Genomic DNA, 27,977 nt, shown 5'->3' on the forward strand with positions numbered 1-27,977 from the left:
GAATGTCATATTTGGGTGTCATTTCCTCATTTCAAAAATACAGTATAAATTCCTCACCGTAACACCCACCTTCACCTGAGGGGCAAACAGGGTGCAGAGTGTTTTCACTGCCGTTTATCTGAGAGCATAACATCTGTTTGCAACTTAAGATTTTTATTTTCTGTACTTGAAAATAAAGGCAGAAAACAACAATTACTGATTGCTTTGCCGTACAAATATGTAGACTACAACATCCACAACCATGATAAATACAGCTTTATATTATCTATAGTATTCATTTTAGACATGATACAGTCTCTCAACTTTTCCAACATACTATAATTGTTCCCATGTACAGTACAAGTTTCAGGTTTTATCTAGTAGCTATACTGCTGACGCTTAGTGTCTTTTCATTCACTGCACATCATTTTTATAGCTTTATTCATCAGTAAATTAAATGTACTACGAATGCCGTTAGAATGGAGGCTATAAAAAGTGATTTCTTTTTACACATACTGTGTAATATAATTTCTTCTGTATTTGTTTGGAAATCTAAAAAGTTAAAACTCATGTAAGTGATTTTCTTGTTCTGACATTTAGTTAGCTGAAAGTTCATCTGTTGTCTCTTTATATGGTTGATCAATGCAGATTAAATTTTAAAACTGTTTGATCTCCAATCTGAAAATAAAGTTTTTATCTACTGTACATTTCTGACAAGATGATACTAGAATCAATGATTTCCTGCACTATCAGTGACATATAGCACATCTACACAAAATCTACATATACTAGTGTTCTGTATTACTTGAGGCATGTTTAGTGTAGGAGTAAATTAAGGCAAAATGGTATCTGAATGGATCATTTAAGACTGGCCTGTAGGCTGCAGAGTCACAGGGTCAAGGCACTGCTGTGTTGTAGGTACTGCAACAGTCCTGGATCAGTGATTTAGGTTTATTTGTCTTCTGAGAATCAAACAAAATGAGAAAAAGAATATGCATTAACGTTTTGAAAATACTAAACTGACTTCAAAATGTATTTTTGTGATTAATATCAATCAATATTGTTCTTGACAGTATATTGGCAAATAATATGGTTTACCTTTCACTGGCGGTGCAGGTAATCGCCTCCTCAGTTGTCTTGATGAGTCCAGGGTGACTGGCTGTGGGACAAAAAAACATTTTGTGTGTGTACATAAAGCTCTGTTAGTTACACTGAAAACTGATAAATTGTGATAATGATTTATACAGGTACTGTACCATAACTGGAATGGTCCTGGTCTTAGTGAAGCGTGACTGTGACTCCGTGTCCACATTGAGGCCTGCGCTCTTCAATGCAGCAATTCTTGCAGAGATGTCACAAATCTACAGCAGCAGCAACACAATCATGTTATACAGTACAAATATTGACCATTGATTGCAGTGCTTTTGTAAGGCCAATCATCATGTTAACGCCAAAGTTTAATATAAACAGAATCAGTGATGACTGAATTTTAGAAAAAAATGCATCTTTATTTGCATCAACTTAATTAGGAAAATGGGTGTTGGAAAAAGCAGCTCATAGTGTAGTTAGCAGTCAAGCTGTCAGCTGTCAGTGCATCTCTTTTAACATGTGGTTAAACATTCACTCTTGTCTGCCAAAGAAGTATCTCAACAACTACTGCCAAGATTTAATTAAAAATTGTTATGAATATTCACATTACTTTAATAATGAACTCCTGTGTTTTTGGTGACCTCCTGACCTATCCTCTAGCTCTTCCTTCAGTCCAAAAGGTCTACTGTCAAATTACCATTTCATTTACCAAGCACAATTACATAACCCAAGGAAAAACCCTTTTCAAAATGGAATGCTCCTCTTGCACCACCTGCAAAAATCCTCATCGCACAGCTCCCAAACCTGCGTAAGTATTCAAGTCCAAAGATGAGCAGCAGAAATTTTTAGGATCTCTTGATATTCCAATTAGATTACTAACCGTTGGTGAATATCCAGCTTCAACCCACCTGTAGTTCTGACTGTTGGACCTTGGCAGCTGCTGATGCCACCTGCTCCTCCAGGAAGGACAGCTCCATATCCGACGTGGAGCTGCAGATCCCCCTGGCACACTCCTCGAGGTCATTCAGCTCCGCCTCCAGACTGTACACCGAACCAGCTGCCACATACACCTGCAGCATGTCCCGTACAACACAGTTTACTTCAAAATCAGGTATTTTATATTTACAAACAAGACTAAATGAGATGATCTAACCTGAACCTGTATTACGCCTGGCACTGTCAATGCTTGCAACCTAACAATTGCTTAAATGCAGGGGAACTTAACTCTTTTGTTTAATCCTTCAAATATTCTGAGCCAGTTTTTTTATCTGAATCAACAACCTGCTGAGCAATGCAGCAGCAAGCATAAACGAGGCAGAGTATTTTTGCAGCTTAATGCATTCAGAGTTTTGCAAACAGACCCCAAAAGTGGAAATATGAACATGGAAATATGTATATGATTCCTAGAACACTTCACTAATGCACACGTTGTAAGTTTAAAATATTAAACTACACTGTTATCTACGACTGCACATTAAAAATAAGTGCATCTGCTAAAATCAAGTCAGTCATTTAATATTACTTGAGCAATATGTAAAGTGTGCTGTAAATAATATATGAACTGAAATGAAGCCAAACCTACATTCTCCTCCAGTCTTGAGAACTGTTGATCTAGTTTCTTGGGGTCAGTGTTGGGGGGCAGTGAGGTGAAGGAGAGCCGGGCGTTGTCTCCTCCCTCCACTCCCTGAAGCAGCTCCTCGGTAGCGTTCAGCACCTTCAGCACCTCAGTGGTGATGCTGCGCAGAGACACCGCTGAATATCTCTACAATACACACACAAAAAGTAATTTCTTAAAACTGACTGATACCTTTGTTAAACCTGATATTTTGCAGTGTGGTTTAATTTTTTAGCATTTTGATACAAAAATTACTAGGATTAAACTTTGTCCTCTTAAGTTTTTTCATGACAAAGTAGGACCAAAACTTTGGATTTCCTCTACTTTGTGTTGACAGTCTTCCTACTGATCAGAGACTCTTCAGTTAAGCTCAGATAAATTAACTCTAGAATATATTACCGCTTTAAATAAAGTCAAAACAAAAACATTACTGAAAAAATTACCAAGACAATTTATCTTCTGTTTTGAGGAGAATGTACCTCTATCATATCTGCAGTGGACAACATAATTAACTGATACGTGACACATAAATAGAATGTGACAAGAATACATGCACAACAGCAGGATATTGAAAATAAAAACACAAAACTAAGATAAGAAGTTGCATGAAAGCAATGTAAGAAGAAAAGGTGCAAAAGAAGTTGAGCTGCATTGTGATTGTCAGTAATCATTAATCTGCTTTATCCACGCCCTCCCGCAGCAAAACAAGTTAATTCTCACCTGCTCCAGAAGAGAAGATATAAACTGTATTGTTTTGTAAAGCTCCATGTCACTACCCTACAGTGCACAGAGAAAAGAGATGAAACAGGGCAGGCTGAGTAGTTAGTTAAGTAGTTAGTTGCAGTGCAGTGAATATTTTTTCTGGCAGTGTTTTAAGCAAATTTTCTACAGGCACAATGATGATGTTGTTAAATAGATTGATGCCTGTCTAAGTTCCTCAAGGAGTGTATGAAGAAGAAAATGAGCTACGGTGCTTACATTTTGAATCTCCTCTGGTGACAGTAAACCCTCCTGAGGAGATGTGCTGCTCTGCTCTGTGCCATCCACAATTTCTTCTTTGGTTTCTTCAAGTTTTTCATCTGTTTCTTGACTGTTACTCTCCCCTTCTGCAGCAACTCCCTGCTTCTCCATCATTTGCCACTCAGTCACCATTTTTCCTCCTCCATCCTCTTGTTCATCATCATCCACTTCTATTCTCTTACATGTCAGTTGGGCCTCATTTGTCTCAAATGCTAAATTTCTTCTTCCTTGTGGATCCATGTCTCTTTCTTCCTGCTCATTTTCATGTCTGCTCGTCCACTCTCCACTCTCCTTTTTTCTGGAAGTATTTCCTCCTATTTGCTCAGTTACATTTTCTTTTGTTCTTCCTCTCACAGCTGACTCTGGCCTCACATTGTCGCCTTGATTTTGAGACTCTTTCGCAGTTCCTGTCTCCTCTGGTGCATTTATGCTTTGTGCATCATCATCTTTGAAACCACTTTCTCTCCCTATTTGAACACTCCCATCTGTCTCTGTTTCCTCTAGCTCTCTATTTATTCTCCCAGTTTCTGCAGCTTTATCTTTAAATGTTTCCATCTGCATGTCCTCAAAAGTCATCATCAACATGCTGCTGATTATTCTGTCAAATTCTGTGTCTTCCTCTTCACTGTCTGCTGTTGCTTCCCACTTCCCCTGACCCTCTTTGCTTTCTTTCAACTTGTCCTCTCCTTTGTTCTTGACTGGCCACTTTGCCTCTGGCTGATTTTCTTGTTCCTCTCTTGTTTCATTGGAGTCAATTATCTCCCCTGTTTTCACTGCTTCTACTTCTGATTTCAACTTCATCTCTTGTCCTTCCTGTGTCTCCTTAGCTTTTTTAACGTCGTATTCACATATATACTCCTCTACTACTATTATTTCATTCTCAATCTCTGCTGTTACTGTCTCTTCTAAATAATCTCTCTCTTCAGGTTCCTCTACCTCTGTTTCACCTTGTTGGACATCAACTATCTTTATCTGACCATTAAAAACATTCTCAGCTGTTGCTTTTTCATCACGACTCTGATTCTTTGTTTCCTCAGTTTCATCCCTTAAATCAAACATTTTCACATCCAAATTTCCAAATGACTCTCTCCTCACCACTGCTCCTTCCCACATGTCTTCCATCTCAATGCTGCTCTCAATTCCTCCTTCATTTACCTCCTGCTCCCTCTCTCCTTCATTCTTTCCGACTCTATCCAGCTCATCCTCAGTGGAGGAAAACTGAGAGGTACTGACTAGACATGCCAAATCACGCAACTGAGCCGCCTGGACTGCTTTTTCTTCCTGTAACTTCCACAGTGTATCGTTGTCTATTGCTTCCTCCCCTTCTTTGCCTCTACCTGCTCTGTCCAACTCATCCTCTGTGGATGAAAACTGGGTGGCGTTGACTTGTTCAGCTAGTCTGCACACTTTCACAGCCAGCTCCTCATTCCTCCCATCCTCCTCCTCCTCTTCTGTTTTCATCTCTTCGATGCCAACTCTGTCCAGCTCGTCCTCTGTGGATGAGAACTGTGTAGCTCTAACTTCTTTTTCCAATTGGCAGAGTTTATATGTGAGTCTCTCTGTCTTTTCTTCCTCCTGCTCTTTGTCTTCCTCCATAGCTTCATCCCATTCTCCTTCACTCTGGCCAGCTTTGTTTAACTCATCATCAGTAGAGGAAAAGTATGTGAGTCTGGACTGTGCCACGAGCTTGTATAACCTGTGTTTCACCTCTTCATCATCTACTTCTAAATCTCTCTCTTGCTCCTCTTTCTCATCCTCAATTCTCACTTCATCTAAATCGATCTCCATCTTCCACAACCTTTCATCATTTTCATCTCTGTCCTCACTTTCTTGTCTCCTTTCTTTCCTCTGTACATCATTACCAGAATCTCTGTCTTTATCAAGTACTTCTTGAGGAAAGGGGTCACAAACTGGGCCTGTTAGCTGTTGTAGTTTTAATGTGAGCTCCTCGTCCCTCTCACTGGCTCCACATCCAGTCATGTCACTCTCAAGGTCAAAAGGTTCAGGGGTTGTGGCACCAGAGGTCAAAGTGTCAGGGGTTACAGCATCAGAAGTAGGTTGGGATTGGTTGTCTTCTTTGTTTAAATCCTGTGAATACAAGAAGTCAGTTACAAGCATATTTCTATTGTGAATAAGCACAATTCCCCTAAAGCAGTCACCAGTTTATTAGGTACACCTAGCTTAATTTATGGCAGTACATGATTATTTTATAACCTAAAATTAATACCCAAAAATAATACATTTGAAATCATATGCCAACACAGGAAAGAAAAAAAAAATCTCAGGATCTCTAAGGATCATTCTTTCATTGAAATTGTGGCTGATTAATGTTCTGTCAGGTTAGTTACTCATTAATCAATTAACTGATCAGCTTGTTCTTGTTCCAGTTCTGCATTCTAGTTTTAACAGCTTTACTAATGTTACTTTTTACATTTGTACATACATACATTTCATCAGTTTGTAATTTCAAGTGATTTTTTTTTTTCTCACCGATGAAGAGGAAGCAGCTACTTGCTCTGTTTTACTCTTCCTTTTCTTCCGTGATCTCCTGACTTTTCCCACCTCCTGCGCAGCAGCCACACTGCTCTCCTCCTCCTCTCCTGTTCCTTCTACATTAAAGTTCACATCAATGATACTTGTCCTTCGGGATGATGGTCGCCTGATCTCTGCAGGCATCTTCCTCTTAACAAAAGCAAGCAGAGGTTTATTAGGCTTCCAGTTGCCCTCAGAGTCCGAAAACATATCATCTGTGCTGCCTCGGCGGCCCATAAGAGGCAGCGGGATCCTGTCCCGAGTGTCGTGCAAGTTGAAGTTTGAGTCTGTCATCTTCTTGTGGATTTCCTGGAGGACAGCACCCCAGGAATTGTCAGGCTCAGGCTTGGTTTCGTTGTCAGAGCCCATGCCTTCATAGGCGGACACCACTCCGGACTCCCTCTCCAGGGCACTGTAGACCAGGCTTTTCCTTTTGGTCAGCAGGCTGGGACGAGACAGCTGGGCGCTCTGCAGGGCAATCCAGTTCCCGTCTGGGCTCTTCAGCACTGAGGACACACCTCCGCATATGAGCATGCATGCAAAGATATCATGCAGACAAGCAGAAACCATATGCCAAACAAACACAACAAAAAGTACAATCACACGAACAGCAACATAAACAAACAAAAAAACAGAGTCGGCAGGAATTAGCTGACAGACTTTTAACCAGAACCAAGAGACGTGACTACATCGCTCCTCTTTAAGCTGCCTTACACTGGCTTCTTGTTTTATTATTTTAATTATTTTATTGATTTTAATTACTGTTAACCAAATATTATTGTTTAGTCATTACTAAAATGAGATGAGCTTGTGTTTCACCTCTTAACAGCCAGTTTTCCACTTTTGGAAAAACAATTTTATTCCACACTGTGACATCAACACTCATTGTATATATTCTTTATCAATTGTTGCAGCTATTTACTGAATCTATATGATAACACTGAGTGAAACATTCAAGCCCAACACTCAACAAATAATTGTTTGTTAATTGTTATTTGGAGAGCAAAGTTAATGGTAAAATAAAGGCAATTCACGGAGAATCCCTATTTCCAAAGCTTGTGGGTCATGACTGCAAAGGCTCTGTCACATTTTGTTTCAAAACACTCAAAATACTCAATTTAAACACATTTCTCAAATTTAGCATATTTAGTATATTTTGGGACATCCACTAGAATTTGAAATAAAGCTCTGTGGGTTCTAACAGTGTTTTGGCCACGCAGCATGGGTTTGCAGTGACTGATCCACTGGTGGGCTTAGAGGTTAAAGCAATGGACAACAAGATCTTACCAGAGTTGTCCAGCCGGTCTACACTCTTCCACGCAGAAACAGTCGACCCACCACCTTCCTTCTTCAATGCTTGCAGAGAGTCTTGTATCAAACCTGGAGGGTCATTGTCCAGCAGTGAAGAGGCAGAATGTGACCTCTGAGGAGAGAGAGAAGACACATTGAAATTGTTAAAGTTGAAAACAAAAACTAGACTTGTTATTATGTGTCACCTTTTCTTCATATCTACAGTCATTCTGTGGGAACACAGGATGTCAGCAATAGAATCGATATAAAAACTACAAGCTTTGCAGTTGTATCCCTCCACCAATCAGCCAAGTTGCAGGAAATACAGTCACAATCTCTCCTTTCTGAGTTACAGCATTGTATAATAGTCAGATGTGTTTTTGCAGAATATTATGATGTCACATTGAAGTTGACCTCTGACCATTTGGATATAAAATATCATCACTTAATTTCATCCTGTTAGACATTTATGTTAAATTGTGTCATAATTACCATATTAATTTGTGAGAATTTGAGAGCCAAAAATGTGTTTTGTGAGGTCACAGTGACCTTGACCTTTGACAAACAAAACAACAGAGCATGCTTAACTGTTTGACCAGCAGAGGTCAGCACGTGTCACCATACAGATGGGAGGATTATTTTGAAAGCAGCAAACACATGCAAGAAAACACAGACAGCTCCATCTTAAAGCAGTTGTGACTGTGCACATTATGATGTGTTCTGTTTTTTTGGGGGTTTTTTTTACCCAGAGGCCTGGTTGGTGTTTGAGGGGGCTGGTGGCTTGATCACAGGTGGACTGATGATGATGGGGGTCGGTCTTTTGTTCGAGGGCCCAGTCTTGGTCGCACTCTGACCTCATCTCAGCTAAAGTCTTCCTCCTGCTGATGATCTTACATACAAAGAGACATGATTAGTGCTGCATAAAGCTCTGATCCCACATCGGAACATAACAAATAAGGTGGTTTTCCTTATTCAGTGTAAATTAATGGATTTGCTCTGTTACATGCTGGAGGTATGAAGTTGAATACCCTGTAGCAAGGCAGCTGTGGAAACCCCATTTGATGACTTACATTTGAGTGTTACACAATGGCTTTTCATCTTCTATTTTTTCTTACTTTTTGCACAATAGTTTTGGCCAGTTCCTCAATGAGCTCTCCTCTGTGCTCCCGCAGATAGTGTGCCTCATTCTGCTTCTCCTGGTAAACAAACAAACACAAAATAAGAAAGCTATTCAGAGCCACACACACTATAAGCTGATTACTTCTCTAAATATACACTCTATATATACACATATTCACTTCTCTCAGTCCAAAAGCTTTGGGATACTTTAACAGATTAGTGACAAGTAAATCTTTTCTAGCATATACTGGCGTTTTTGAAAGTGTCTGCAGAATCAGAAAGGTACTATGGGATTTAGCACACAGATAGCATTTCTGATGTCATAAAATATTTACATTTATTATTTATTAGCCACTTGCTCAAAATATGACAGCAAGCACTCAAAATATGGTTCAACAAAATATGAACCAAGAAGCTGAGGTTAATTGCAATTCATATAAAAATGGCCAATGAATTATGGCTGATCAGTGTTGATTTAAGATACATTTTATAGTGTCAAAGCAAGACACCCAGGCTGAAAGCGATAAAAAAAAACTTTGCATTTGCTTCGTGTCTCTTATTGTTTTTAGCTGCTATAAGCCTTTGTGTCTCTTTGTAGTTGTTAAGCAACTCTTTGTAGTTATTTTGTATCTCTATTGTCACTTTCCATGTAACTGTAGTCACTTTGAATCTCTTTATAGTAACAGTATCATAGACCTATGATTCATGTCAGTTTTGCATTAATGTAGGCCTAACAATGGAACCTACATTGTACTATACTGTCATATTAAACTGTCATCTGGGCTGCAAGATAATCCTTATGTTTTTCCATAATCTGATTCAAAGAGGAAAATATCAGAAGTCAGATTAAGGAGTTATTTGAAAAAAAAAATGTGGAGGATATTTTTCAAAGTGGATATATAACAGACCAATACACAGTAACACACTACAGCATCTACAATACAATACAGAAAATCACCTTTCATGCATTACCATCAATAAACAGGCAGTCATATTGTACTTTTTTAAATTAAATGTCAGAAAAAATTTAAACCTATAATCAAGTGGTTTTTGTAAGACATGTATACAGATAAATGACTATTTATAACGACAGACTATTGATAAGACATGAGCAACATCAGTAACCTGATTGGCAGTGTCGAACTCTGCCTTGGAAATGGCCTCGTCTATGGCTTCCTCTGCCACCCGCAAGGCCACAGAGAGTGTCTCAGCCATGCTGTGCTCTGAACACAAAGAAACATAATAATCACTTGTTTTGTGGTTAACTGTAACATCCTTGAGGTAGAACTGAAATTAAAGCAAAAACATGATTCATTTGTTGCAATTATGTAAAACAGGAGGCAGTAATTGCATTCTTTTCAGTTTAACTTTGTTCTCAAGCCCTGCGTTACTAATCTGTTTTTGCCTCGTTCATGTTGCGTAGCCAATACAAAGGCAGGACCATCAGGCTGCTGCAGCTGTTCATTCATGTTTGCTGTCAATCATCCTGTTAGTGCAGTGAGCTGAGAGAGTGAGGAGAAAGTGAGGGCACAGTGGGACACACAGGACAGCAGATCAGACTAACATAAGTCTTTGAGATGCAACTGGAAACCTGCACAACAACCACACAACCAACATCATTTGACTACTCACTCTCCACTGCTTTATGTGCTGTAAAGTATCAGGTGCATGTAGGCACAGTAGGAAATAAATCTTGAATGAGTTTATGGATTCATGAGAGGAATGTTCGAATAACCTTGAAGTGGCTAATGTGGCCTCAGAGGTCAGTTGCAATGACTTTCTTCTGGAAATGGAATGACGCAGTCACTGCAGGAAGACTGGATTACCAATCAACCAAAGAAGGCAACTGACCCAGGAGCCCTAAGGTGGCAGGTTTACTGTGTGGCAAATAGTTTCTGGTAATTTAATTAACCACTTTAATAGAAACTGGCATGAAAAGTTTCCAATATCTTTGCCTCTTTATTACCTCAATTTTGAGGCCCTGCCCTACAGAGGGGGCCCGTGTCAAAATCTAGTTTTAATGGAACAGCTGAACATTTTGGGAAATGTTTTTATTCACTTTCTTGCAGGGAGTGACATGAGAAGATCTGTAAGACCCTCATATCCGCTTATATAAAATGAAGATGGAGGCAGCTGGTTAACTTAGCTTAGGATAAGGAATGGAAACAGGAGGAACATTTAGTTTGGCTCTTTCTATGTATATAATAACATACCTTAGTTTTTTGTGTCACCAGAAAATGTCTTTGTCTTATACGCCTTGTCTTACATCTTGTAATCCCAAGAGGTACAAGCAAAATGTTTGGCATGACATGGAAATAACAGCTATCAGCATAAAACTGTATTAATGTCACACATATTCAACAAAAACTTCACAAAAACAGTAAAAAAAAAAAGTAAAAAGTAAAAAAAAACATGAAACATGTCTGCACCTTCACTTTGTCTGTAGAAGGTTGAGTCGCTCCCACAGATGCTGCCCTCATTGCAGACGCTCTCTTCATAAGCGCTGCCTTCTGCACACAGACAGACAGACAGACAGATGTTCACATGGATGTAAACAGGCAGATACAGTACATTCCCATGGAATTAACCTGATATCCTGAAACTGGACCAGGGTGCACTTTTAAATTAGATGGAAGATTAAGCAAAAGGGATGAATGAATAAACAGAAAAAAGCAAAGTGTGCCTCTTTTATTTCAAGGATGGCATCAATTTAGTGCACTCATTATTATTCCCCACTAACAAAAAATGTCACAGGAATGGTCAGAAATGTTTTTTTTAGAAAATCTGCCTGACACTATCTACACCTTTTAATGTGTTTGAAATTTTAAATCTGAGTTGATTTTAGAGTTTATGACTGGCCAGCGGAGAGCTCAGCCACTCAGTTCTGTAGACAGTTTCCCCTTCCAACTCTGAGCCTTGAGCTCTTTTCACGTCATGTAAATATTCATGCAACAATGCAGCCATTTGTGGTTATATAAGTGCATTAGTGTGGCCTCGTGTGTGGCATTACCAGGCGACCTGATCTGTGTGCAGCAGGCGCTGGTTCAGAAGTACAGGAGAGCACACAGGGTCACTTCCAATCATTTTAAGGGGCAAAGAGAGGACTTAAACCAAGTGATATGAACTGTAGATTATTCTGAAAATGCAGAGAGCACTGAGAGCACTCTGCTCTGTTTCTTTGAGCCGTTTCATTGCTAAAAACTACAAGCAGGCGTAAGTTCACTGATGTGAGCTATGCTGTACATAGAGACAATCTTTACTTGTATTTCAGGGGCTGAAGGATGGATTTTGTTCCTGTGACCTCCTCATAGATGCGTGTGCAGACATCTGTGTTGTAACATCTAATGAGTCAGGACACATTTGGCCCCAGCGCAGGGACATGGAAAAGATTCATGACCAACACAGTTGCCTCTACCACAGCAGCTAAAGGTTACAGTAACCCTGAAGGGCAGAGAGACTCTCAGGATGGTGAACTGACAGTGGCATACATGAGTATATGTATGTCACTACTCAGATAGAAGCTAAAATGATAGTAGTTAAAGTCATGACAACATTTCAGTTTTAACCAAAGATCCTCAAGAAAATCACAGCAGAGAAAACTCAAAAAGCTAGTCACTGGTGAACACATCATTAAAAAGGTAATCTCACAGAGAACAAGAGCGTGATAAACTGCATTGTCATAATGTCCTAATCTCTACTGTACTTGTAAAAATAATGCATAAACTATCTATTCATGTAAACCTTCCATTACTTGGTCCCTGTGTTTTCTAAGTCACTGGTTCCCAACATTTATGGTCAAGCAATACTTACTCAAAGCCCCGTCTAGCAGGATGCAAATAACCATGAGCTATGAGCAGTTTAACCATCGAACAAATATACACCCAACTTTGACCTGTGATCTTTATCTGGGAAAGGAAAAATGTGTGCCAATGTAGGTGTGCCGTACCAAAGAGCGACATCGACCTCTCTGATATGAATAGTTTTTGTCAAAATATAATCAATAAATCAAAACAGCCCTTTCCTTTGGCAGAACATTTTCTCAACTGCTGAACTATCTTATTCCTACGGACAAGAGAGTATTACACCACAGATCAGCTGGGTGAAATCAGAAAGAAAGTTTGCTTTGTTTTGAAGGGAAGGTAAAGTGCTGAAAATATTCTAAATGAAGTGTACATTTTGACGGATATATGATTGTTTCAGTGGGCATTTTTTAAAAACTAGTCTAAAACTAGTTTTTTCTGTTGACCCAGTCCACAGCAGCACATCACTCAGCTAGTGTGGCGCTGTTCCTTGCTGCCTCTCCTAACTGGCAGTGCGTTGATCCAAGTAATACTCTGAATATGCATGACTACCACACAGAACCCCATGACAAATAACCCAAACTATCACTTTAAGAGGCATTTCAAAATCAGTCTTAAAAATAAGCGTAATCATTTTGATAACTTTTTCTCATCTTTGAAAACATTTTGTGACTGCTCAGATTTATCTAGTGACCCCTCAGATTAGGAGGCACTGTCTAATTGATTGTGCTTTCCTTCTCTGCCTCCTTGTGTTGTTGATTTTTTGATTTATGGTTTAGCATCACTGACTTGTGATTTTTATTGTGTTCTCTTGCCTCTTTCATCAGCTCCTCGGGGTCACTGTGGTAGAAAATGCTTCACTGCTACATAAATCTCACACACGGAAATGCCTTTGCCCACAGCTTTTAGCTCTCAAATATCAGCTCTATTAATTCTGATGCTATTCAAGCAGCTCACATTGTTCTTAAGCAAGGTAACATGAACAAGTAGCATGAGTCAGACGATGCAGATCGGATTTGGCAGCTGTATAAACACAGCTGAAGTAGTGCAGGTCAGTCACAAACAAATGAGAAAGTATGATACGGCATGTGCTAAATGGAAAATGGAAAATGAAAACAGAGCTACCTAAATTAGAATGAGATGCTGAGCGCTGGCCTGATGCCAGCCCACATTCACATCAGTCCAGGCCAGCGACCTCTCCTCCACAAAACATGCATAAATCTCTGAAATCCCTTGTCTATTCAATCAGATCAGAGACTCTGAACCGGAATGCACTCCCCCTGCTCTATCCCTGACTAGACCTACAGTAAATGCTGGAGCATATGCTTCTGGGTGAACACTCTTACTCAAAGCACTGTATAGTAATATGAATACATTTTCAGCACTGCTGGCACCAGCAAAGCTCTTAACCCTGCTTGTATTTGTACCACATGCTTCATATTAAGCTGTGTAGAACTGCTTATATACTACTGACACAGTGAAGGGCATAAGGCTGAGACAGTGTACCTTGTTTTGTCATATTATCAGATATTGTCATATTAACATAATAACTGTGCAAAACCTAATGACGCCTAAGTAAATGACTGGTGACACAGTGACAGTATATTAAGTTCTTGTGGACAAGTGACAATTTTTGTCATTTCTTCTTAAACTATTACCTGATTACCAAAATAATTTATATTGCATATATATTTAGAAAATTAATACATTTTCTGTCAATCAAGTAATTAAGTTGTGTAGTAAACAAATGTGCTATGCTGTATTAATGAAGTTTACATATGCATCTACCAAATGTACACACATACACACACAAAAGTTTGCATATTGTATAATAAAACCAAAATAAAACAGGACTCAGTCCTCATTCCTTGCTGAGTGATGATATGGAGGAAGCAAACAAACATTAATATACTAGAGTCTGGCAGCAGCCACAGTAATCTGCCGAAGTTATGTGAGATGAAAGCCAAGCAAGAGCTTAATCCTGTTTCACCCTCCTCCTAACTTCCTATCCTCCACTGCTTTGAGATACAAAACAGCAAAAATCTGACAAATTCAAAACAAAATCAAACTCATGAAGTTGAGTACACACAAAGTCTCTTATACAAACACATAATTTCTCATGAGAGTAAATTCTCCCAACAGTAATCTGTTTACAGCATTCAATATGGGATTAGGCGTAAAGAAAAGATCTGAACTCGTCAAATACAGGATTTTTGTTATGTTGTCATATTTTTGTCATATAAATATTTCCAACATGTGCCACATATAACAAATTAAATACTCTGAAGGTTGATTATCTGTGGTTTGTTTTTGCTTTCTGTCCTGTACAGGTTTACTCAAGCGAGCATTCGACTAAAATAAAAAACTTTATGACATTTGGTTTTGGCAGCAACATTTATGAACAGAGTAGTTTACCCGTAAGCTCTGAGAGTGCACTGTGCTCCGCCAAGTGCTTCCTGTAGAGAGTCTTCAGCACTTTGGCGCTGCCAAATCTCTTGAAGCGCTTTTTCACATTAGTGTAGAACCACTCCAGTGACTGGGTCTTCAACAACCTGAGAGAGACAGACAGTAAACCTGCAATTTAATTTTCAGAAGGTGTCTTATCTTAAACCTTTGGCAATACTGTTTTTGATCTTCATACCAAATGTGGAGAAAAAAAAAGGTGTAATAGCTATGTTTTGGTCAAGCGACCATCATCAGGCAATTCATATAACAAGAAAATAAAATGAGCATACAAGCAATCACCAAACACATAACCCACTTGGGAGCAGGCAGATAAAAGACAACACACACACACACACACACACACACACACACACACACACACACACACACACACACACACACACACACACACACACACACACACACACACACACACACACACACACACACACACACACACACACATATATATATATGTAAAAAAAAATTTTTCTATGATTGTTCCTTCTGACACTGGAGAGAGAGACTTTGGAGATGGCATGTTCAAATGAGTTGGAAAATGCAATGCAGCTGCTACTTCTTGACAGCATTTCTTTTTTTTAAGAGCCAGGAAATCTTAATGAAGCCATTTCATTTGCATGAATAAAGTGTCATAAACAAATGAAAATACCGTTTAGGGGTTTATCACCCACTAGCTGTTGGATAGCCATCTACATAAGGCAAAACCACGCAACCCTAACAGTAACAGGTAAAAAGGAATAGTAAGAGGTGAATGCTTGTTTGACATTCAAATAATTTTAAGGTCAAAGGTTTAAAGCCATTTCAAAGTAAGTTACATGTTGTTATCATCTTTCAGTCACTACAGCTCTTTAGAGCCTTGTGTGTTGCATGCAATACATTGTCATTTATTATTAATTTAACGGGTACACTGTCAGAGTGGATTTTGATGTAGGTCCAGTTTATGTATAATCAGGATAACAGGATTTATGTCTCATCTTCATGTTTCCTGTTTAAAATTAAAATGAACTATGATTTAATTGAATGTTTAGGAGTGACAGATGTAGGATACTGCAGAGATATTCATGTCAGCAAGTGTAATGAGTTGCCATCTGTTCACTGTGTCACTGAGCTTCCATGTGACGGGAGCTGAGTGAGAGTGTGTGGAGTGGGTTGAAGGTGACACAAAGTTTTCAAGTGTCACCCATCTTAAGGTAAGTCCTGCAGGCTGCAGTATCATCATATAGACAGACTCCTTCGTTAAGATGATAGTTTAGATGGAAGTAAACCTCTACATAGAGTTTAATTCAGATGTAATTTGACATTGTAGATGATGATGCTTGTAGGCTCCTTCCTGTGTAGATTCTGTATGTTCTCCTCATGTCTGCTTGGATGAAGTTCCTGCATAGATTTCCTCAGCCAAGAACATTGATGTTGAATGATTCTGCTAAAACCCCAGATTATGTTTGATGACATTTTTAAACATCTTATTTCTTTCTCTGCACGTTAATATCTACGCATGTTTACTACAGTGTGGTTAGAATCCACTGATTTGGAGTTCAGTATCTTGCCCAAGGACACTTCGACATGCTGACAGGAAGAGCTGGGAATCGAGCCACCAACCTTCTGATTAGTGTATGAACTGGTCCATCACAGCTGCCTCCTACTGCTCTGGTAAGATCAATTCTTTCTTTCTAGATTCCCCCCCCAATTTTCAAACTTGTGGTTGTCAGCCCCAACCAACCCTGATTCAAGTGAGCATCACTTACTTTCCATCTTGCAACATGAAAGGTCGACCTGCTTTGTGCATTGGCACTAAGTATTGGCATTGCACATCATGAGGTGCAGAATCGTATTCTGGACTGGGTGCTAAGGACAATTTTAAACTTTAAATTGCTCTCAGGTTTGTGTGATAAGCAGGTGTAGAAAATACACTGATGTTTAATGCAATATGTATAACGTAATGTAAACAGGTTATATAATGTGTATATTTTATGGCACAGCCCATAATTCACTGCAGGGCCTAATAATAGGGCAAAACATGAGCTTCCATAGGAATGCTCAGCCACATTTTGGCTTTACTATATATATTGATAGATGAAATTTATAGTAGTGTATATAGTGCATGTTGAAACTTCAGGACATATTTTGCAAATATCCCCTAGGAAACCAGAAAAACTTGAAAATGTTCTTAATTCACAAACATGTCACCTTTGTGCTAGAAAATGTTTTCTCCTGTACATGAAGGGCACCATGCAGGCTCTTTGTAAAATGAAATTAAAAAACTATCTTCATAGAAGAAATGGAGAAGAATTGTTTTGTAGATATATTTTTCCCCACACCATAACCAAGTGAGCTGCTTACTCTCTGTCACGTTGTGTTGTGAGGATGTGTATAAATATTTTAGCCAGTGGCAGACTTTATCCTGTACTGTATCTAAGTGACTATGTTTTGCGTATTAAACGCTAAATCCATCTCTCCACCAGCAGAGTAAGACCTTAATAACCTTTGGTGTCGCTATCAGACTCTCATCCTTAACTTAGCCTCCTTGTACTTCTCAGACACACACACACACACACACACACACACACACACACACACACACACACACACAGAATCACCACTACTACCACAGGCGACCTTACCTGCTCCTCTGGCAGACGGAGCAGAGCCAGGCTTTGTCCCGCTTTATGTAGACCCGGCAGGCCTTGCAGACATTGTAGCAGCAATCCCGGCACTGGCGCTTGGGGTTGAGCAGGAAGGTGAAGGGCAAGCAGCAACGGATGCAGCAGCGCTGGTTGAAGCAACTCTGCCGTGACAGCAGGAGGCTGCGACTGCCCTCCTCATCCAGCTCCTGCTTCAGTTCACTGTGGGGAGGAGAGGGAGGGAGGGAGGAGCGGGATGAGAGGGAGGGAGAGGGGATGGTTAGAGGGAGAAAGATAGTGAAACCAGGAGAGAGAGTTGGTGTGTGTGAGTGAGTGAGTGAGTGAGTGAGTGAGAGAGTGAGAGAGAGAGTGTGTTATGAAAAATCTGTTAAAAATTTTGTCAGTTTACTGTGTCAAGTAGGATGATTATCAAAATGAGGACACAACATGCACATAAACATACAAACACACATACACACACAAATCCTCTGCCTCCTTTTAATGAAGATGGAGCAGAAATTGTGGTTTTACAAATATGGTAATTCACTAAACATTATTAAAACCTAAATGATGATCATTATGAATTCCAAGGGGGTGAAATGCCTTCAGATTGTTATCAGAGAGAGAAAGAGAAACTATCATTCATAAATGTTAAAATCTGATGTAAAGGTTAAAGGAGGAGGCTGAGCTGAACACCACATCAGTGTTTTCCCTTGACACCAGCAGCAGCTTTTCTGTCTGTGCAGCTCCTGATGCTGAAGTATCAAACATTTATTATTGCTTGATAAAGCAACCTCATCATGCGGTCTATTTAGTTGCTGTTCTGAAGCTTTCTCTCATATAGCGTGATCTTTGACAGAAGATCCAAGTTTGCGTAGTTGGCTTTTTTTTTTTTTTTTTAGCCACTTGGGAGTGGCAGAGACTAGCAGATAGCACAACACTCATATCATCATCACCTTTTAGTTGTTGAAGTGGTGAACCTGTTAGCAAACAGTTGCCTATTTACACATCCAACAGTGTAATTAGAGCAACATTAACACTAATTTTAAGAGGGTTTTCTGTACAATATTGACTCTTTTTACCTGTTTTCCCCTCCACCAACTCCTGAAAGAAATATCTTGCTCCTTAGCTGCTAGAAGTTCACCAGGTAGCAGCATACACGCTTTTAGAGCCTTTTTTCTGAAAACAATTGCCCGCCTGCGACCTATAAATAACACTACAGTGAGCAGTGAGTGAACCAAAACTGTAAAGTTGTGGGCCGTACAACCAACTCAATGCTAAAATCTAGAGCAAAAGAAATCTCCCTCTCAAAGGAGATCTCACATACTCACATCTTTAATGAACCCATCAAAAATTTTATTGCATTTACATCTGCACACACTTCTAGTTTGTGTGCATAGAAAAACTACTGAAAAGCACTGATCAATATCTACATACAGTTGCCTGTGAATAGTTACATCAATTACATTTTAAAAACAGATGCAGACATGTCAGGCAGGGGATGAAAAAAAGATATTACAGTAGGAAAGCATGACAGACTGAGGCAGAGAAAAGGACAAATTTAAAGTGGTGTAAGTGCATGTCAAAGAAATCCATTATTTTCACATCAAGGCTGCAGAAGCATCAGCCATGACTGAATCATTTATAGGTGATTGCTGCTATAGACTGATAGAGTCTGACAACATGAGGACAGAGGCAGGAAAAACACACACTATGGGTATCGAAGTTAGTTTTATTTCAGTTGTGAATTTCTAAAATTATATATCCATTATTATTGGCAAATGCGCTCCAGTTTTTGACCACTAAAAGAATTCCACCATCCACTGAAATGGATGATTGAAAGTGAACTAGTGTACACTGTGTGTCCAAAAAATCGTCTAAAATGTACAGATATTTTGTTAATTATAAGAAAAATTCAGCATTTGAGAAGCAGGAACCACCTGTTAAATGTAGACATTTTTTGCTTAAAAACATGATGTAAACAACTAACCGGTTGACAAAATTGTACCACCAATTATTTCAGCTCTACACACTATGTACTAAACTTTAGGTCACATTTTCTCTAACTCTCAAACTATAAAAATTTAAAAGTGTCCCTCACTCGCCTGTCTGGCAGAGAGACAGCCGTCCTCTCACTACAGCTGCACACTCCATTACTCAGGCTCAATGGATGGTAAAGTGAAGTAACAAGCAGAAATATACATGCACACTAAAGTATCCAATGGAGAAAAAAATGCAAAAACGTGTCAACACGACTGTGACTCAGCAGGACGCTGCAGAAATGAATACACACACAAATAGCAAAAACAGTAATATTTCTCAATTAAATACCTGTGATTACACATGAAACATACAGTACACGTTCAGCAGCTCAACTGTACAGTATCTGTGGTGCAGCTCTGTCCTCATACATCCTCGTCTAAGGAGCTTTCTAGCTTCAGGCATAAAAAGAGAACAGACAGAGCTCGAGCTCTGTCAGCTGCAATAATCCTCACAAAAAGTCTGTTTCTTGGTGATAAGCTGATGTGAGGTCTACTCATTTTCTAGTGTTTAAGGATGTGAATGGGGATCTCTTTTCTTTTAGGAAGAAAAGAGTCATGTTGGTTAGTATGGGTAATGTGAAATATACCAGCCGAGGCAGCAAGAGAAGGTTTACCACTGACTCCCTTGTTAGCTATTGTTAAATTTAACTACAGTAAAAGAATTGATTCAGACAGACTGAAGTTGAAGTTGTGAAGTTTTAAAACTTGTTATCTAAAAGAGGTTTGAGACAACTCGGACAATAAAAATATCTTTTGGAAAAATGCCATATGAAATATAAACACACTTTTCAAAAAAGGAAATCAGTTGCTGTAGGAAAATTAAATCCAATCCTGTAAAAATGATAAAAATTACAGTTTCACAATTATTTCATTGTTTACTAGTTTATTTATGTAATTGGTTTAATTTACTGTTTTTTCACGGGCTTACTTGCTTTTGAATACCTATGTGTATCCTCCAGCAAAGGCTGAGATATCTCAACTTTTGGTCAGTATTAGTTAAAGGACCAGAGTGTAGGATAAAGATCTATTGTCAGAAATTGAATAAAATATTCATAATTATGTTTTCATTAGTGTATAATCACCTGAAACTAAGAACTGTTGTTTTTTCCTTTAGCTTAGAATAAGCCCTTCATATCTACAGAGAGAGCAGGTACAATTCCAAAGAGCCCGCCATGTTGCATCTTTCTATTTTTACAGTTGCCCAGAGTAGGCAAACATTGGCTCTAGAGAGGGCCTTTCACATTTTTAAGTTGCCTGAAGGCCACCATAGGTTCTCCTTCATGCTTAGAAAGAAAAGGGTAATGGGAGGGGTATTCAGTTGGTTGCAATCTGCAACCTCACCGCCAGATGCCACTAAATCCTACACACTGATCTTTTAAACCCCAGAAAAGCTGAATCATACATTTCCCCTTATGCAACCTGATTGTATCCTTTATTAAAGCCATTTTCCAAATGGAAAAATTACCTAGTTTTTCAAATTTCATGCCAGTTTGTGATGCAGGCTCTCAGTAAAATGAATGTCATGTTTTTAAATTGGTGGCAAGCCCTTTTAATGTCATTGATACTTGATTCTAGACAAAACCTTAATTTATCCTGATGGCAAACAGCATTTTTTTTGCACTCAACATTTTCATTAATTAGTAATATTGAAAAGAAAAAATACAGAGGATTCTGCAAAAGTATCAAACCACATATTCTTCAGCCTTTCATTATTTTAGTATTTTTTTTAAAACTGCACTGGTGCTTTCACCTTCTTGCAACACTTAATGTAACTGCACCTCCACAGCCTCTCTCAATCTACCAGGATTAGCATCCACGCTAAGTCTCTGCCTGTGTGGTAGCAAGTGTGTGAACACCGGAGGTGCAGAATGCCAAGATGTGTGTGTGTGTGTGTGTGTGTGTGTTTGTGTTTGTGTGTCTGCTGTGTGTGGGCGAGAAACGCATGCCAGCAAACCCCAAATCATCAGGTGCAGTGGCAGTGAACTGACTCCTGTGGCTTGTTCCTGAGAAATTGTCATTCTGTTTGAAAACTTCACCAGATAAACACTGTCGGACATTTGTGCCATATTAATATCATCACATTTTATTATATTGTTATATTATTATAATTACACATTAGAATTTATCATCTTACAAGTTGTGTTGCCAGTTATTTGGTACAACCAACTAAAACAGTTCTAATACTGGGTTACTGGGTTATAATGTTGAGTTTTTGTCAAACTGTTTAGAGAGGTATTGATATTGTAATTTGTGGCACTATCAAACTGTTGTGGTACATGAAGATTTCTAGATAGACAACAAGCAGCGGTGTTACAGCAACAAGTCACACAAATCATAAAACCATGGAATAAGGACACTCAAGGAGGCAGATGAGAAATTAAAGCCATAAAAATAGACAAATAGAATCACGAGTCTGACAAATTTTCATTGCTTTTTGTTTGACAAAGTATTTCTGATCCTGATAAAGACTAACACCATATTGTATTGAATGTATATGTATCGAATACACATACTATTCTAAAATTCAGTCTGCACTCACTGACATCCAACAGGTTGGGTAAAATATAAAAAAAACCTCTCTGTATAACATAAGACAGTACAACAGCACCACAAACTACTATACCCACAAAAATGACCATAGGGTAATCAATACGTCTCTAAAACACTTTCAACAAAAACTGAACATCATAACCTTCATGATGGGGGATTTATTACAGGACTGATGTAGTAGACTCCACTAGCTTTAGCCCAGTGTACCTAATAAACTGTCTCAAGACTGCTTAATCAGAACCTGGATACAAGATGCAAATGTGTATGTAAGCAAAATCTAAGTACATGCATTTACATTCCTTTACATGTAACTACTAAACGTTGCCTAATTTCAGAGATTATAAAAACTAATCAGTTTGTTCATTCTTCAGGTAATCTTACAATTTACACAGGATTACACAGAATTACTTGAAACTGTAAATACAGATTACAATATATATGTGCGCACACTAAGTAAGTGTGATTAACATTGCCATTGGTTGTTAAAATAACCCACATAAAATCATTACATTTAATGTTTGCTGAAGTGTTTCAAAGCCTTTATACTGCTCAACACTCCCACCATTGGAAAGTACATGAATCTCACTAATCTCGTCCTAAAATCTTCCTTCCCTTTTCTTTGTAAGGACTTTTGTCTGAAGTAATTTCTGTGTTGCAACAACATAGAGAACAAGGGTAGGCCAGATTTTATCTAGCATAATATTACTTCAGCTTTCAATGGGTGTGTGTGATAATTCAGTTATCTGTCACAGACACCTGCACAAGGTCATGAGCACTTCAGTTAGAGTTAACCATCAGTTCCTCTCTGTGTGTGTAAAAGAGGGGGCCAATCTTGTGCAATGTAGAAGAAAACAACAACCTTTTATTCAACACACTCTTTCACTTCAACTGGAGATTTTGCTTTCCTACATACACTCCCCTGTCTATCACTCACTGCTGTTTGACATTCTGTGAGGCTGCTGAGTTTCATCCCCGGGGTGCTGGTGCAGAAACTGAGAAGCAGGATGCATGAAGTTGGAGCCCACTTAACGACTCAAGGACTGAGGAAGCAGAAAAGTGCACAACCTGCATGACATGAGGGATTTGCCTCCTAGATGGTACATGATCTTATGTGCCAATGTACTTCTGCTAAAGAAGGGATGTGGTGTGAATGCGGCACATCCTTTGACAGCTTGGTTTTTAGATCCTTTTAGTGAGAGATCATCATCTTGACCTCTTAATAAAAAGAGAAACATATATGAAGCAACATAAACATCAGCAATTCCAGATATATCTGATACAGTGAACAACAACCACATTAGCTATTGTTGCACACTTCGCTTGTCACACTTGTTCAAATTGAGAAAGCAGAAAGATTACTACACTTTGACTCATGTCACATGAAGATTTTACAAAAAAACCTTCCAGCTGCAAATATGATTCAGGTAGAACAAATTAAGCCATTGTTTCAGTGGTGTCAGTTGAGATTGATGGGCCATGGTGCAAGACTTTTTTTTGTTAATACAAAAAAAAAGTTCAGTGACCTCAGACACATTGTGTTTACTTACATTTAACCAAGGCATTGACTACTGCTTATATTTCCACCACTATTATGTTTATATCAGGACTTTTAAAACACCTGTCATCAGAAGAAATGACTCAAGGGATGAAAAAATTCCTAGCAGATTGTCACGTAGGTCAAAATACAGAAGGTAGGGCTAAAGCAGATTTCCACATTAAGGGAGATGTAAATCTGCAGGAAATTACACTCATTAGGTTTATCTTGCATGGGTGCTTCTTAAAAACCAATCTCTTATCTGACCGGGGTCCCTGATCGCTTAAAGCTTTCAGTAAGGTAAGCAGAGGATTAATATTGTGTAAGGAAAGTGTTTTGGAAATAAACCACTGTGTGCTTAACTGTTATTCTTAATCTCTGAATACAAATAATTTCCGACTATTATGCACCTCTCTCACTCCCTGCCCAGACTCAGGTCGCTATACACCAGATTCTCTGTTTAAACCCCCTATGCAAATGCTTCTGTCTTTCTGTTCATATATATTGTGTTTGGGCTCTGAGGGCTTGATGAAAGTTTTGAGGAAGCTAGTCTGAGTACAACAGGAAAGGGCTGTCACTTCCTGTCCGATGTTTTGAGGACAGACTTCAGAGCAAAGAGGCAGGATGGGAAATCTCCACTGAGGACTAAAAATGCCTCCAATGCAAACAAAGTCCTACACAAATAACTAACAGAAAATGGACAGTCTAAATATGCAATGTGTTGTATAAGCACAGGATTGCACAGTGCTTACAACAAATTACATAGTAAAGCTTCCATTTTATTCTGTTTTTCTTGTGTTTTGCTTTCATTTATCTTGAGTCACAAAAACTAATAATCTGAAGTTAGTCTGAGTTGTTAGAGAAAGACTAAAACTGCCTGTGATGAAAGATGAACTGATTACAACAACAAAGACAACTACTGTTTAATCAATGTGATAATGTGAAAGGGTCACTCATATAGTGATGAACCTACAGAGAATTATCACCTGAATCTGCAGCTTTACTCGGCTTTAAGAAGCTTTACAATGAGTGTCAGCTCATTGTTTATCTGTCCGGCCCCAAACCTTACTGTTTTGCTTCACTAACTGCTCTCATAGTGTTGTTATCAGCCACAGCAGGCAGTTTGTTTTCAGTGAAAAACCAACTTTGCTCAAACCTGTGACACATTCACCATGGAGGTGTGAACTCACCTGAGACGCTCCTCCTCCTTCTTGCGTAACTTCATGTCCCTCTGCACCACCTGCAGCACATGCTCTGCCTCGTTGTCTGTTAGTCCCGACAGGTCCAACTTCCGGCCCATTGCTGACAAACCTTTGGCCGTCACTCAACCCCTCTGACCAATCAATCAGCTTGTTGTCATCATCTAAAGAAAGAGTAAATTAGACAGTATATAAAAAACAATACAAGACAAGAAAAACACAAAGGGACACACAAACAATTAAATTCATTATATGTTAAAATGCATAGCTACGTTATACCTCATTTCTTACAAAATGTATAAAATACAACACATTATGAAATGTAATTGTAAGTAAGTAAATGTAAATGTAAGTGAGTATTTTTACACAGTTGTATTTGTAGTTTTAATCAAGTAAAGCATTTGATTAGTTCCTCCACCACTGGTGTAAACAGTGGTATGTGATGCTGTAAAGTATGTGATAAGTACATAATGTTTGTATGAAGTGATGCATGGGAGGTTTCATATATGTTGTGATAGGTCTGTGAAGCCCTTTAATAAACCAGAGTGGTAAAATGCTACATAAATTACCTTAAAAGCATAACAATTAATAGCATGTATAACTATCTCTTGACATGAGATGCAAACAAGGTGTGGAAGTTTTGGTACATTTAAGTAGAATAATTAACCCTCTAGTAAGTGCAGCTTTTAAATGCACTACATCCAAACAGCCCGGCAGCTCACATGTAAACACCCTCCTGGTTGACCTTTTATAAATCAGGACTGTATCCATAAGCGCTGAAAACTCATTTTGACGTCCTTCAAGCCACTTACACAAGTAAATCAGGGGTATTAACACAGAGAAGGATTTGGGATTTCTGCATTAGCATTCCTGAGGAGAATATCTGTCTCTCAGTCACAAGTGAAGTAGAAGACAATCTTTTTTTTCTTTTTTTTTAAATGAGTGACGCCAAGATGACAGCAAACAGTGGTGTCTGGAGTGAATCCATGTGTATGTGAGCTCCAGTTCCAACACTAGTGTTTATCTTATCACCAACTATCACTTTTCATGCAGCGGATCTTGGAAGCTGTTTTACTGGGATGTTAGATAAATTTCAAAGTCTACAGAAAATAGAATAAATAGAAATAAAGACCAGTGTTCCTCAGGAGTGATAAATTATAAGAAATGATAATTGGAATAGTCACAATTTCTATTCAGGCTATAGTATCATGTTCTTTAAAAGGTAGTTTTAGGCATTCTACCTTATATTTTGTTGTAAAAGAGTCACAAAATTAAATGTAGAAAAACTCACCGATCTCTGAGTACGTTGCCCTCCCTGGTTGAAACAATGACCACCTGTTCACCTTCCCAGCCGCACACGGAATAAAACACGATTACAATCCCTTCACTCCTCTTGTGAATCTTGTTTGAGTCACTGCCAAAAAAATCGACTAGTATCCCAAGTCTCAAGGACTCTAGAGTCTGATCAATACGCTTCTTTTAATCCTTTTCTCCATAGCAGAGGGTGAGAGGTTTAACTGCATGTGGTGACCGTAGGCAGGTCTGATCGGTGCAGCCTTTCCCGGTTTCTGGGGAAAAGTCAGGATGAAGCTGGGCCTGGTCCACTTCCATTGTTTCTCTGCCGGACACAGTCAAGGAGGCGACATGAAGTTACGCAAGCTGTTTCAATTAAAGAAATAACGTTTATCTATCAGGTAAATATGGATTCATATAAAAGTGTAAAAGGTTTATCTTATTATGGAGTTTCCCGAATTAAAAAAATAATGTTGAATTTCTGGGACACACGTTTATGTTTAACCCTCTGTCTAGATTCACAGCCGCTGGGATAATTGGAGCAGGTGTGTGGGGGGAGCAGAGGACTGACAAAGGCGGGAAAGAGCAACTAGTGGACAGGTGGAGACTTAAAACAGTAAAAGAAAGAGGAGAGGAAAGACAACGTGATAAGAAAAAAGGATGACTAATAATAAGAAAGAGAGTGATGTATAAATGAACAAAAATAAATAATACAAAAATAGTGGGCCAGACACCTCCAGAGGAAACACACAGTAAATAAAGCTGTAAATCCATCTGTATGTTCGGTTCTCACAATCTGTGGTTGTATGCAAATGTGTAGATTTTAACTTTTGTAGCTTTTCTGCATTAAAATATCTAAAACGGCTAAATATTTTTGTTGAGTTATGTACTTACATTGTCCCAAATGTTTCCAGCAATTTTCAAACGAAATCCTGATTTTACGGTTTAAGATAACGGTCGTTTCATTTGGTCACATGTCGATGACGTCACATGCCCTTTGCGCAGGCGTTAGGTCTGTGGTCTGCCAGAGGCGGTGGAAATGTGTTTTTACATTTATATTTTATATAGTCTATGACTTTTACCCTGTTTTAACCCACAATTTTACAATACACATTTCAGATCTTGGTGGTACTTAACTGTATATTTTAACTGGATGAAGGATTTTAGTCATCTGAATCCAAAGTTATTAGAAAAACGAGAAAACTTTAGCGGCAGCTCAGCTTTGACACACTGGATGTGTGGCCTGTGTGTTGCGGCTGATGTTGCTGATCTGCTGCAGAAAAACGTGTGTGCCCACACACTGGCTGCATACCTGCTCTCTCTGCTACTGCCAGCTCTGTCTGTTTACATAGAATTTGCAGGTTACCTGAATGTTGGCTTATTCTTCAATTTTAATTAAATTCTGATTTATTTTTTATATATATAAACAACATCCCGCAGCTGCCATGCACATGCAATGCATTAAGTGTGTCTCTGGCTTTTAGTCCCTCCTAAAGAGTTGGACTCTCGTCCAGTTTCATTACTGGCACCCAAGGATACTGTTTCTCATATGAGTTCCTCTTTCTGTTGCTCTGATGTTGTTCCAACAAAGTTCCTTAAAGATGTATTTGATGCAGTTGGTCCAAATATTCTGTCCATTGTAAACAGTTCTCTGGTCACGGGGATTTTTCTCTCTGATTTTAAGCATGCAATAGTTCAACCTCTACTTAAAAAGCCTTCCCTTGATACTTCTGATCTTGCCAATTTTAGACCCATTTCTAAGCTTCCATTTTTATCAAAAGTCTTAGAAAAGACTGTTTTTATCCAATTATTATCTTATCTTAATTGA

At 38.8% G+C, this 27,977-nt stretch overlaps 1 protein-coding gene across 4 annotated transcripts; it reads right to left on the reverse strand.

The window, feature by feature from the left end:
- Positions 1-96: 96 nt before the first annotated feature.
- LOC139629908 (rab effector MyRIP-like) lies at positions 97-27,655 on the reverse strand. 4 transcript variants are annotated; one of them, XM_071492878.1, is made up of 18 exons: positions 27,044-27,655; positions 26,148-26,474; positions 24,848-25,020; positions 17,532-17,753; positions 14,860-14,996; positions 11,074-11,154; positions 9,770-9,867; positions 8,641-8,721; positions 8,271-8,414; positions 7,523-7,658; positions 6,194-6,741; positions 3,662-5,791; positions 3,404-3,460; positions 2,651-2,830; positions 1,977-2,138; positions 1,236-1,340; positions 1,078-1,138; positions 97-941 (listed from the first exon to the last, which is right to left on the reverse strand). In XM_071492878.1, exons 3-18 carry the CDS (start codon positions 24,955-24,957, stop codon positions 931-933), a joined length of 4,263 nt encoding a protein of 1,420 aa, XP_071348979.1. In that variant the 5' UTR covers positions 24,958-25,020; positions 26,148-26,474; positions 27,044-27,655; the 3' UTR covers positions 97-930. The 4 variants fall into 4 exon arrangements, with proteins under 4 accessions (XP_071348979.1, XP_071348978.1, XP_071348980.1 ...); XM_071492877.1 differs by having other exon boundaries at positions 26,148-26,515; XM_071492879.1 differs by lacking the exon at positions 27,044-27,655 and having other exon boundaries at positions 6,215-6,741; positions 26,148-26,676.
- Between the last annotated feature and the right edge of the window lie 322 nt (positions 27,656-27,977).

The sequence above is a fragment of the Trachinotus anak genome, unplaced genomic scaffold (assembly GCF_046630095.1).
Source record: "Trachinotus anak isolate AG129_WGS33_773 ecotype Australia unplaced genomic scaffold, CSIRO_AGI_Tana_v1 ptg000012l, whole genome shotgun sequence".
Lineage (NCBI taxonomy): Eukaryota > Metazoa > Chordata > Actinopteri > Carangiformes > Carangidae > Trachinotus > Trachinotus anak.